The sequence below is a fragment of the Elephantulus edwardii genome, unplaced genomic scaffold (assembly GCF_000299155.1).
Source record: "Elephantulus edwardii isolate Elephantulus edwardi_28Jun2011 unplaced genomic scaffold, EleEdw1.0 scaffold00005, whole genome shotgun sequence".
In the NCBI taxonomy this organism is placed as follows: Eukaryota; Metazoa; Chordata; class Mammalia; order Macroscelidea; family Macroscelididae; genus Elephantulus; species Elephantulus edwardii.
Window position 1 is genome coordinate 29,583,863 of NW_006399755.1, and position 13,189 is coordinate 29,597,051.

General features: G+C 37.0%; 2 protein-coding genes across 2 annotated transcripts in view; one reads left to right on the forward strand and one right to left on the reverse strand.

The window, feature by feature from the left end:
• The window catches only part of DOCK7 (dedicator of cytokinesis 7), a 246,399-nt gene that overhangs the window by 97,979 nt on the left and 135,231 nt on the right, over nt 1-13,189 (forward strand). The window lies entirely within an intron of this gene.
• The window catches only part of ANGPTL3 (angiopoietin-like 3), a 15,307-nt gene continuing 13,086 nt past the window's right edge, over nt 10,969-13,189 (reverse strand). The window contains exons 6-7 of the mRNA XM_006879795.1: nt 11,649-11,915; nt 10,969-11,138 (exon numbers count right to left, since the gene is read on the reverse strand). Coding sequence (XP_006879857.1) covers nt 10,969-11,138; nt 11,649-11,915 — 437 coding nt within the window. The remainder of the gene's footprint in view (nt 11,139-11,648; nt 11,916-13,189) is intronic.

Below are 13,189 nucleotides of genomic sequence, written 5' to 3' on the forward strand. Positions count from 1 at the left end.
TTTTAATTGTAATGGGTCAAGGTACATCTAGTTGAGCAAATGTTTATGTGTTATATTGACATTTCCTTTTTAAGAGCTTTATCCTGGAACAGGTGATATTCTTGGCAGTATTATTACAACCTAAGTTGTAACAAATTGAACTTTTGTATCTTTGCTTTTCTCTCCAGTTTTTTTGTAAGGTAATATTGAACAAATATGGTGTTACTTAGCAGTAGAAATGAATCTAGTTACTGCCAAGAGGAACTAGGAATATTCTTTTTATAAATCTCCTAAGTGTGGGAGAAAGACAATCTCTTCCTGTGTGATTAACTGCCTTTGAAAACTCACTGGAGGGTCAGCCATGGATTGATTCCAACTTGATGGTACATAATAATAGCATTAGTAAATCTTTTATGTGTGAGTTACTCTGAATTTACTTTTAAACTTCTTTTCATGGAAAATTAATATTACATGAGAGTAGGGAGTGTGGGTTTCTAAAAAGAATTTTATCATTTTTGTTGTGATTTGAGTGAAAGTTTACAAAGCATATTTATTTTTTATTCAGTCATTCACACACAATTTGTTTTATAATGAATTAATTTGTAATTAATTATAATAATCACAATATCTGACCATTCCATTATTGTATATTGCTTTTCCCTACACCCATTTTAATAAAGATCTTTGACTCATTGCTGTCAAATCAGAACTGATTCATAGCCAACCCTCCATCAGGTTTCTGAGGGTGTAAATCCCATGGGAGGAGACTACTTCTCTTTCTCCCAAGGAGCAACTGGTGGATTCAAACTGCAAAAGAGGCATGAGCCTTGAGTTATCAATATAACTCCCGATAGTATAAGCCACCAGAGCTTCCTAATAAACATCTGGAAATGTATATTATCTATTTAATTTTTACTGCTTTCTTCCTCCTTTTCCATTTCAACTAAGAAAGATTCTGTGTGTAAACTTTTAAAATTGTGGTTTTACTGATATTTAGCCTTTTTTTTTATAACTGACTTCTTTTACACAGTAACGTCTTTGAGATTTGTGCATGTTATGCAGTGTTTCTTGAATTTTTTTATCATGCTTTAGTGCTGCAGTTTCTTTTTTTTTTTTTTTTTTTGCTTTTTTTTTTTTTGCATAGTTTCTTTAACCATTTGTCTACTAATGGACACGAGGGTTGTATGTATCTCTATTCTATTGTAAATAATGCTGCATTAAACATAGGTGTGCATGCATCTGTTTGTGTCACGGCTCTTACTTCTTTAGGATATACTCCTAGTAGTGGGACTGCTGGGTCAAATGGTATTTCCTTTTTCAGTATTTTTAAAGAAGTGTCAAGCTTCTCTCTTTCCATAATGACTGAGAGGTCAGATTTTTACATTTTAGTTAGGTAGGGGTTTGTACTTGACGATGATGAAGTGCTAGCATACTTACTCCCAAGGGAAGGGTTAGTTTCTGAAATAGAAACAGACTGTGAGGAAAGGAGTTTTATTCTGCCAATGGTTAAACTCTCTGTTTTTAACCAAAAGGCCAATGATATGAACTCTCCAACTCTGGTGGCATAATCCATCAAGAATTGTGCTACTAACCTTTGATGGTTTGAGTCTTATCAGCCACTCCTTTCGTGAAAGATGAGCAATTTCTTTTGTATGATTTACAGCCTGGAAACCTGCTATAGATAGGGTCAGCTGTTGAGTTATTTTCAATGTAATGGCAGTAAGCGAGTGAGCTGCTTTGCAGGAGAAAAATGAGGCAGTTTGTTTTCATAAAAATTATAGTGTTAGAAACCTTATGTATTATTTCTTAGTTGCTCTGTTTGGTTGCTTTGAGTTAGAATTGACTTGCATTCCCAAGCTGTCCTTATAAATTAGAAGACTGAACTAGTTAGACGAAATTAAAAGAGTGAAGCAATGTTTAAGGCACTTGGCTAATAACTGAAAGTTTTAAAGTTTGAATCTCCCCAGAAAAGCTTTTTTTTTCCCAGAAAGGCTTTTAAAATAAGACTTGGTGCTCTATTCAGAAAAAGCAACTATTGAAAACCCTAACTAATATATTCTACTTGTACATACATGATGTCTCCATGCATTAAAAATGACCGAAGGACAACAGGATTTTGGTTACCCAGAAAATGATAGTGTTTTCAGTTTAAAGGCATTTATACAGATTATGGACTCAGTCTAAAAAAATATGAAGTGTGATACTCAAGACTGACATTCACAGTTTTTTAAGTTAGAAGTTAAAAAAAAGAAATGAGTTCTTGTTATTGTTATTCTATTATTGTTACTATTTTCGTGACCTTGAACTACTTATTTCACACTATTTGAATAATTTTACCCTAGTTGGTTTGAAATGTAGGCACTTTGGACTTTGATTTAAAAAAGGGCTGTTTCATCATTTTCTTGTCTGTTTTAAAATTACTATGTTGTGTAATCCCCCTATTTGTTCCCATTCCAAAAAAAAGGTTAATAGAACAGAATGTGAAAATTATCAAGGAGTATCATTAATAGCATATACAAGTAAAATCTTGTTGAAGATAGAAAAAAAACAACTGGAACAGTATATCAACAGAGAACTGTCAGACACTGAATCTGGATTAAGAAGAGACAGTGGAACTAGGGTATATAATTGCTGGTATATGATGTATCTTGACTGAAAGCAAAGAATACTAGAAAGTTGTTTACTTGTGTTTTATTTACTGTGCAGATGTATTTGACTGCATTTACCAGACAAATTAATGGCTAGCTAACTGAAGCAAACAGACCCCAAAATCCTTAGAATACGTAAGTATACTTGTTTTATACACAGAACAAGAAACAGTTGTCCAAATGGAACAAAAGAACAGTACATAGTTTAAAATTAGCAAAGATGCTCATCAAAATAGTTTCCTTTCTCCATACCTATTCAGTCTATATGCTGAGCAAGTCATTTGAGTAGCTAGACTTTATGAAAAAGAATGAGGCATAAGGATTGGAGGAAGACTCATCAACAAACTGTATTATGCTGATGGCTCAATCTTGTTTGCTGAAAGTGAAGAGGACTTGAATAATAAGGACTTATTGATAAAGATGTGGGACTACAGCTTTCAGTATGAATTACATTTCAACACCAAAAAACCCCAAAATCCTTGGAGCTCTAGTGGCAAGAAGCTGTGCTGCAATCCCGAAGGCGCACGGTTCGAATGCACCAGATGCTCCACTGGGCAAGGTGGAACAGTATCCTCCTGTGCCAGTAGGGTCTGATTTGGTGATACACAACAGGAAAAAGAAATAAATAAAATTTTAAAAAATTTCCTTATCGCTGGACCATTAGGCAGCATCATTATAAATAGAAAAAAGATTGAAGTTGTCAGCAGTTTCATTTTACTTGGTTCTATAATCAACAACCATGATAAACCATGATAAGAGCAGCCAAGAAATCAAAAGTTGTGTTATATTGGGGAAAATCTATTAAGAACATCTCAAAAGTGCTGAAGAACAAAGATACCATTTTAAAGACTTCAAGTATGCCTGATCCAACTCATGTTTTGTCTGCTCCACCCAGTTGCTGCTTATGCATCTGAAAGTTGGAGAGTTAATAAGAATGATAGAAGAATCAATACCTTTGAATTGTGCTGAAGAAAAGTACTATCTCATGGGCATTGTGCTTATGTGAAACCTGTATTTGGACCAGTAAGCAGTCTTCAGAACAGAGCAAGGAAACACTGCATGGTTCAAAATCAGAAAGGAATGCGTCAGGGATGCATCCCGTGTAAATACCTTTTAAATCTGTATGCAGAACAGATCATTCAAGAGACAGGGCTTTATGAGGAGGAGCGTGGCATCAAGATTGCAGGAATACTCATCAACAGCCTACGATAGGCAGATGGCACAACCTTACTTGCTAAAACTGAAGAAGACCTGAAATGCTTGAGGCCGAAGGTCAGGGACTGTAGTCTTCACTATGGATTGAAGCTCAGCATCAAGAAAACACAGAGTCTCACCGCTGGGCCAGTTGGCAGCACCATGATAGATGGAGGAGAGATTGAGGTTGTTAGCAGTTATAGCTTGCTCATCTCCACAATCAACACTCTTAACACCAGCAGTCAGGAAGTCAAAAGATGAATTGCAGTGTGAAAATCTGCTGTCAGGGACCTCTCCTGAGTGCTGAAAAGCAACGATGTCAGTTTAGAGATAAAGGTTCACCTAATCTAGGCTGTGGTTTTTCACAATTACTTATTATGCATCAGAAAGCTAGACAGTGACTAAGGATGACAAAAGAAGAATTGATGCCTTTGAGTTGTGGTTCTGAAGAAGAGTCTTGAACATACCATGGACTGCCAAGAAAACAAATAGGTCTGTCTTGGAGAGGGTGACACCAAGTCTCTCCTTGGAAGCTAGGATTTTGAAGCTCTGTCTGACATACTTTGTGCATGTCACCAGGATAGACCAGTCCTTGGAGAAGGACATCATGCTCAGAAGGGTGTAGAGACAGTGCAGGAGAGGAAGACCCTAGATGAGGTGAATTGATACAGTAACTGAGGCAGTGAGGGTTGGTGTGTCAGAATTAGTGAGACTGTCTCAGGCCAGGAAGGGTTCAGAGCTGCTGTACTTAGAGTCACTATAGACTATGGGCAACTCAACAGCACATAACACCACCACCACCACCAACAACAACATATTATATGGGTTGTTTTTATTTAAACCCCTCTTTTAGAGCCAACAAGACCTTGTGGAGGACCTTTGTATTTAAAAGTCAGTGGTGGTTTTATTTTGGAGGAACATTCTTCTAAGTGGTTCAGCACTCTTCTGTCAATTTGCTCTACTGAGATAACCTGTGGTTGCTATGGTGCTGAATATTGTGCCATAGGGGTGTCAAATGCCATAATGGTTACCCAGTTTAAGACAGGTTTGGAAACTTGAGTGGCATCTACTTCTTAAGCAACATGCCCCTGGAAACACTATGAACTTTGAGAAACAATAATTATAGAAATTCTTCAGGTCTTTTGTTCATAGTGTCTCTGTGAGTCATGCTTGACAGCAATCAACAACATCTCATAGACTGCCAAGATGCCCAAACAAATGTCTTGTAGGAAATGCAATGTGAATGCTCCTTAGAGGCAAGGATGGTGATACTTTGTCTCACATACTTCTGAGCAAGCATGTTGTCATTGTTGAGAGAGCAGTCATTGGAGAGAGACATCATGCGTAGAAATGTGGATGATCAGAGAAAGAGAGGAAGAGCCTAATGAGATAGCTTGACATAGTGATTGTAACATTGCATATTAGATGGAAATGTAACAAGCATATTAAATATTGCACAGGAGGAAGTTGCTAATCTTTCTTCTATGGAGCAGTTGTAGATTTGAACTGCGTCTTTGAATTGACAGAGAAACTCCTTATCATTGCACATTCTGAGCTCCCATTTTACACATGTAGGGAAATTTGAAACACTGACTCCAGTCAGACTCACTTTTGTCTTCTAAATTACATCTTTGCTCTTTAGCACTTAAAATGGGCTCTTTGCAGCAGTTTTGCTCAATGCAATATTTAATTTGATTTTTTTTTCATGAACAACAATTATTATTGAGCGCCTACTATGTGCCAGACACTGTTCTAGAACTCTCTCAAGGAGAAGAGAAGAAAAAAAAGATAGAGGCAGAAATGCAAATTCTGAGGGAGAGGAAAGGGGAAGTTGAGGAAGAAGGCTGAGGGAGCTGAGAAGCCCAAGGTGATAGGACACTCTGCCTTAAGCCTCCTCACCGAAGGCTTCCTCCTCTTCTGTGGTAGCATCTTGGTACTGTTGCTACTCAGAAACGAGGTTGTTCATGCTATTCTTGGCCTCGGTGAACTCTATCTCGTCCATACCCTCCCCAGTGTACCAGTGGAGGAAGGCCTTCCGATGGAACATGGTGGTGAACTGCTCTGAGATGGGCTTGAAGAGCTCCTGGATGGCAGTGCTGTTGATGGCTCAAGTGCCATCTTGAGGCCATTGGGCGGGATGTCACAGACAGCAGTCTTGACGTTGTTGGGGATCCATTCCACAAAGTAGCTGCTATTCTTACTCTGTATGTTAAGCATCTGCTCATCCACCTCCTTCTTGGACATCAGTCCTCAGAAGACAGCAGCCACAGTGAGGTAGCGGCCATGGTGGGGGTCACAAGCAGCCATCATGTTCTTGGCGTCAGAGACTTGCTGGGTGAGCTCAGGCACAGTGAGGGCCCGGTACTGCTGACTGCCATGGCTGGTTAGTGGGGCAAAGCCAAGCATGAAGAAATGGAGACGTGGGAAGGGCACCATGTTGACGGCCAGCTTGCAGAGGTCAGCATTGAGCTGGCCGGGGAAGCAGAGGCAGGTGGTGACGCCGCTTATGGTGGCTGAGACAAGGTGGTTGAGGTCTCCATAGGTTGGTGTGGTCAGCTTGAGGGTACGGAAGCAGGTATCATAGAGGGCTTCATTATCGATGTAGTAAGTCTCATTGGTGTTCTCTACCAACTGGTGGACAGAGAGGGTGGCATTGTAGGGTTCAACCACAGTGTCAGATACTTTGGGTGAAGGCACCACACTGAAGGTGTTCATGATGTGGTCAGGATACTCTTCTCTGATCTTACTGATGAGCAAGGTGCCCATTCCGGAGCCTGGGCCTCCACTGAGGGAGTGGGTCAGCTGTAAGCCCTGCAGGCAATCATAGCTCTCAGCCTCCTTCCGCACCACATCCAAGAGGGAATCGACCAGCTTGGGACTCTTCTGTATAGTGGCCCTGGGCCCAGTTGTTGCCTGCCCTAGAATGACCAAAAACAAAGTTGTCTGGTCTGAAGATCTGGCCAAAAGGACCTGAGTGAACTGAGTCCATGGTTCCAAGTTCTAGATCCACCAAGATAGCACAAGGAACATATTTGCCACCTGTGGCTTCATTGTAGTACATTGAGATGCGGTCCAGCTGCAGGTCGCTGTCCCCATGGTGGGTGCTGGCGGGGTCAATGCCATGTTCTTCACTGATCACCTCCCATAGCTTGGCACTGATCTGGTTGCCACACTGACCAGCCTGGATATGCACTATTTCTCTCATGGTGGAAAATTAAGGTTTGGGTGTTCGGTTTTTTTCTCTCACCTTGGGTGTGTGTGGGACAAAAGAACGATATATAGTTATTTTTCCCCCCTCTGTGGATCACAGGCTGCGAGGATGATAAGTGCCCCGGAGGCTGGAGCAGCAAAATCTGAACGCAGCAGCAGGAAGGTTCAGAGAGGGAGAAAAGTTTGTTTGATTTTTTTGACTACTGCATTTACTAGAATTGACTATTGAACCAATTAAAATTAAACCTTTGACAACTTCAGTTTCTTTTATCATTTATCGTGATGTTGTGTATTGTTCTAGTTGTGAGGATTTCTGTTGTGCTGCACTTTATAATGAAGTCTTTGGTCTTAAATAATGACATCAAGTCTTTGGGGTTTTTTTAGATATACATTTTTTCTTATTAATTTTAATGTAAGTTTGCAGAGACTTAGGATTGCCAGTGGTTCATTTTTGCACTTTATTCCCTCCCCTCCTCAATTCACTCTTCTCTTTGAAAAGAAAAACTCTTTTCATTGTTATGCAATCCCTCCCCCCAAATCTACTCCACTCTGCCGCCTTCACTCTAGACTTCTATAATGACAAGAATACCCATTCATGTGTCCCTTTTAAACAGTTTTCTCTCTCATCTGTTTCAATGCAATATACATCATTCCTCCCCTTCTTTTCTGTCTTTCTCAACCCCGATGTCAATCTGTTTTAGAATATTTGCCCTGTGCAGTATTTGTCCTTTTGTAACTGAGATTTCACTCAGCATAATGTCCTCCAGGGTTATCCATTTTGCATAATATGAGTTCCTTGGTTTTCAATGCTGCATAGTATTCCATTGTGTGAATATAGCAGAGCTTCTCTATTCATTCATTTGTTGATGGGCACTTGAGTTGTTTCCAACTCTTTGCTATTGTGAACAAAGCTGCAGTAAACATGTGTGTGCATATATCTGCTAAGGTGGCAGTTACGGTTTCTTTAGGGTAAATTCCCAGTACTGGAATTGCTGGGTCGAATGATATTAATATTTGCAACTTTTTAAGCAAACACCCTACAGCCTTCCGTAGTGGTTGTACCATTTTACACTCCCACCAAGAGTGAATAAGGGTTCCAGTTTCTCCACAACCTCACCAGCATTTGATGTTTGCTGTTCTGTTAAATTTTTCTAATCTTACTGGGGTAAGATGATATCTCATAGTTGTTTTGATTTGCATCTCTCTTAGAGCTAGGGATTTTGAACATTTCTTTATGTGTTTGTTCATCATCTGAATGTCTTCTTTGATGAAGTGTTTGTTCATATCCTGTGCCCATTTTTCAGTTGTGTTATTTATCTTGTTGTAGTGCTTGAGTGTTTTATAAATTCTAGATATAAGTCCCTTGCCAGACATGTCATTACCAAATATTTTTTCCCAGTCTGTGGTTTCCCTTTTTACCCTGTTGGAGAAGTTTTTGGATATGCATAGGGGTTTAATTCTTAGAAAGTCTCGTTCATCTATTTTATCCTTTCCTGTTTGTAGAAAGTCTTTGTTTATTATAAGCAAGATAGTAGTACTATGGAAGCAAAATGAAAGTCAAGTCTGAATAATGAGTATTTGTTTTAGAAATAATGGCTAGATCCCAAGGAATCTGTGCTAAGGAGAGACCCTTAGAAATGACACCTGTTAGTGGAAAAAGTAGGGCACTCTTAGTAAAATTACGTGAACAGTAACAATGGTTTTGTGAACCATCAGAGAAAAAATACTATCTTCTTTCTCCACAAGCATTTTCTTTTGACCTAAACTCTATATGAAGAAGTTAATATTCTTAAAAGGAAGAAAATACAACATCAAAATTACACTCATTGCCATCAATTAAATTCTGACTTAATAGCAATCTTGTAGGACAGACTAGTGCTGGCTCATAAGGGTTTACAAGGCTGTGAATCTCACCGTCTTTCTTAACTGGAATGGCTGGTGAGTTTAAATTGCCCATCTTTGTTTTTCCAATATTGAGATGTAATCCATATTGAAGGCAGTCTTTGATCTTATTGACCATGATAAACTGCTATACGTGTTTAAGCACTATATTGTCACACAGTTTTAAATTGACAACAGTGCTTAGAAACACATTTTTTTAATAGCCATCATTTGCAACACGTGTTAAAAACTTGTTTTAGTTAAAAGTTTGTTTCTTGTTTGTAACTCTAAAGAAGTTACCTAAATAGAGAAATGACAAAAGATATAGTAATTTTTATCTAATATTATTTGAGGATTATTGTTACAGGCTGTTGTTGTGTACCGTTGAGTCCAAACCAATTAATAGCTGACTCTCCCACAGAGAGATGCAGTTTTCAGATGCACTAAATTGCACAGGAGGAGATTACTGATCTTTTTCCCATGGAGCATTAGTAGATTTGAATTTTGTACCGTAGGGCTGGCCGCACAACTCCTTACAACTCCTTACTGCGATGCCACCAAATCTCCCTAGTTACAAGTAATACTTCATGGATAATTGAATCAGATAGTATACCATCAGTAAGATACTAAAAGTATTCTGGTTACTTGGTAAGGAATTGCATTGCCAACCCAAAGGCATGTAGTAGAAATCCAGTAACTAGTTTCCTTTGCAGTTCTGTGAATATCTACTGGTGAGTCTGCTGTATGATCATTGATTCTATAGTATTTGAAAACCTATAGAATTACTTTAGACTTGCATTATATGGATAAATTTTTATTTAACATTATTTGATATTGTTGCTGTTATGTGCCATTGAGTCGCTTGCGACTCATAGCAACCCTATGTACAAGAGCCCTTAATGCTGCTCTATCCTGTGCCAACCTCGCTGTCTCCGACCCACTCATTCCCACCACCCTAATTACAGAATTGATCCATCTCGTCGAAGGTCTTCCTCTTCTGCGCCCTCCCTCCACTCTCTCAAACATGATGTCCCTTTCCAAGGGCCAGTCCCTCCTTGCAAGATGCCCAAAGTGTGTCAGATGAAGCTTCAGAATCCTTGACTCCAAGGAGCAGTCCGGCTTCACCCTCTCCAGGAAAAAACTGTTTGTTCTCCTAGCAGTCTACGGTATATTCAACACTCTTCTCCAGCACCACAGCTCAAAGGCATCAGTTCTCTTTCTATCATCCATAGTCACCATTCAACTCTCTGATACATAGCATGTAATTGCAAAGACTATAGCTTTGATATTATAAACACATTGATTTTTACTGTAGTCTGACAAGATAATTTTAAAAATATTAATTTCATAGTAAACGTTGAAAGATATAAAATGCATACATTATATTTGAGTTAATAGAGTGATATTTTATGAGCTAATATTAAAGTCAGTATAACTTAGTGATCATGATTTCCATTTATTTAAAGGGAACTAATATTTCAATATAGTATTTTATCATGCATTATTTTGATTCATACATAATGCTTATCATTTTATTCAAATTATCTTATAGCAAAGTGAAGCATCAGTTTTAAAATTTATAATACAAATATTCACATGTATTTTGAATTGACTTAATCATAGTTTTGCCATTGATAAATTGACAGAATTTAAATTACCAATATTTTACATTTATTTAAATTTAGATTTTTAGCATGAAAACTGAATTTTTAAGCTCATCAACTTGTAGAATTATGTGAAGATTTTAAAAATATAAGTTTTTTATAACTTCTAAAAACAAAAGTTTACTCATTGGTTAATAATTTAGTTTGTAACCATCTGAAAGAAATTCTTCTATCACAGAATATTTATAAAATGATAAATAGTTTTGAATTTTATAGATAAATAGTTTTTGATGATATATTTTGCCTTAAAATATACTAGTGGTGCCTTAATAAAAAAATAAATTTATATCCCAGACATGCTATTAAGGAATTAATTTGAGATTATAGAGCCAGAGTAACTTGGGTATGCTTAACTTGGTGACTTTTTATTTGCTTCAGTTCATTCAAAACTTTTAGTGTGTTGGGTGGATCAGCATTTTAGTTGACTTTATAGAGGATAATCTTCTATCCTGAGATTTCCAAGATATTCCTCTTCTCCTCTCTATTCTGGTTTTTGCTCTTGATTTGATATATTTACCATTTAGATTGTTTTCTTCACATTTGTCATGCCACCACCAACCTCCTATAAAAGATAGATATGTAATTTAATGAACACAAAGTCAGATAGTTACTGTTAGCTTGCTTTAGCAATGCATCTTTATTTCTTAGATTGTTGTTAATTGCCGTTGAGTTGAGCACAACTCATAGAAACTCTATGAACAAAAGACTTGAAGCCTTTTTATAACTATCATCATTTATCAAAAATTAATAGAGTTTCCAGAGTCATGTTGTTTAGGAAGTGAATGTCACTCCTCTGCATCCAATTATTTCTTATAAATATGACAATATTATAAATGTATCATGGCAGTATTGTGTTCTGTAAAACTTTGCTTTTTACTAAAAGAGAATATTTAAGATAATTAAAAGTAAAACACTCAGTTTTACTGGAATCAAGTTAATTTTATTTTAAATATCTTATTTATAAAAGTGTTTGAAAGTCACATTTTACTGAGTTGACATGTTATATATAGCTAATAATTTTAAAAATAGGTTAAGATATGAAAATTAATTCTTGATACTAGGAAAAGAATACCTGAATAACTTTGGGGACAGTTGAGTTGTCCTTTTATTTTGTGGTCCCACGTGGCAAACACCAAATCTGTGTGTTCTGGTAGTACATTAGAGACATTGCCACTAATCTCAACTAAGTATAACAGGTAATTGGTTTCTTCATTTCCCAAGTGAAAAGAATATTCAGCATAATACTTGTTGTCCTTCCAATCTTCTAATTCAATTCTTAAAGTGTAATTAGATTGCTTCACTATGGATTTAATTTTCTCTAGGCCCAACCAAAATTCTCCTGAAATAAAAATTTAAAAAATGCACATAATCAACTACAGATTGAACAGTGACAGTTTTATAGAGTGCTTTTATTGGTGCTAGTAAATTATATGTTTTGGTTTAGTTTTGGATACCTTGATTTAAAAAAAAAAACACCTCTTAAGAAGATTTCTTTTAAAATAAGCAATTTTACTGATGATATATAAATATCTAGAATATATAGAGTAGGAAGCAATGGCTAATTTTAAAAGATTTTGATTAAAAAAGCATAATTCTTTTTAAAAAAAGGAAGAAGGAAAGAAGAAGAGACAAAAATGAAAAAGCTTGGTTCTTGAATTTTTAATAATTTTTGTGACTTTAAAATTTTTTAAATTTTATATTGATTTGCGTGTAGTCATTCATATACATTGTGTTTCATTTGAGTACATTTTGTCTTTATAGAATACTTTTCAAAAAATTAAAAACAACAAATGCAGATTATCACAGTCTTTAAATAAAATATTTTATGAAAATGGAAAGTTAATGTTTTTATGTTGTTGTTGAGTTTATAATAGAATGTTTGATGGGTGGGTGGGTGAGGGGAATGGGAAGGATCTGGTATGAATATATTAGAATTTTATAAATAAACTTTTTAAGAGAAGGGAAAATGCAAATAAAAAGGCTTGCTTTCTTTTTAAAGCAGACTAGTACTCAGAATATAACGGTCACTTTTTAATTTTTGAAATAGTCTTCAAAGGTTTTGCAGTATATAGCTTACCACAATATATATTGTAGGAAGGAAATTTAACTAGTAGTATTTAAAAACAATTAAGTAATACTGACATATTTTGATAGGAAACTCTGCTGTTAGGGACATCTCTAAAGGACTGAAGAGCAATGGAGTCTCTCTGGAGACTAAGGTGCATCTGATACAGGCCATGGTCTTTGCAGTCACTTGTTATGCATCAGAGAGTTGAACAGTGACTAATGAGGATAGAAGGAGAATTGATGCCTTTGAGCTGTGGTGCTGGAGAAGAGAATAGAGGGTACCATGGACTGCTAGGAAACCAGACAGATTCATCCTGGAGAGGGTTAAACTGGGGTGCTCCTTGGAGGCAAGGATTCCGAGGCTTTGTCTGACATACTTTGGTCATGTTGTAAGGAGAGACGAGTCCTTGGAAAAGGATATCATGCTTGGGAGGGTGGAGGGCAAGCGCAGGAGGGGAAGGCCTTCTATGAGGTGGATTGATTCAGTGACTGGGGTAATCAGGATGGGTGTGTCGGAGACAGTGAGATTGGCACAGGACAGAGCAG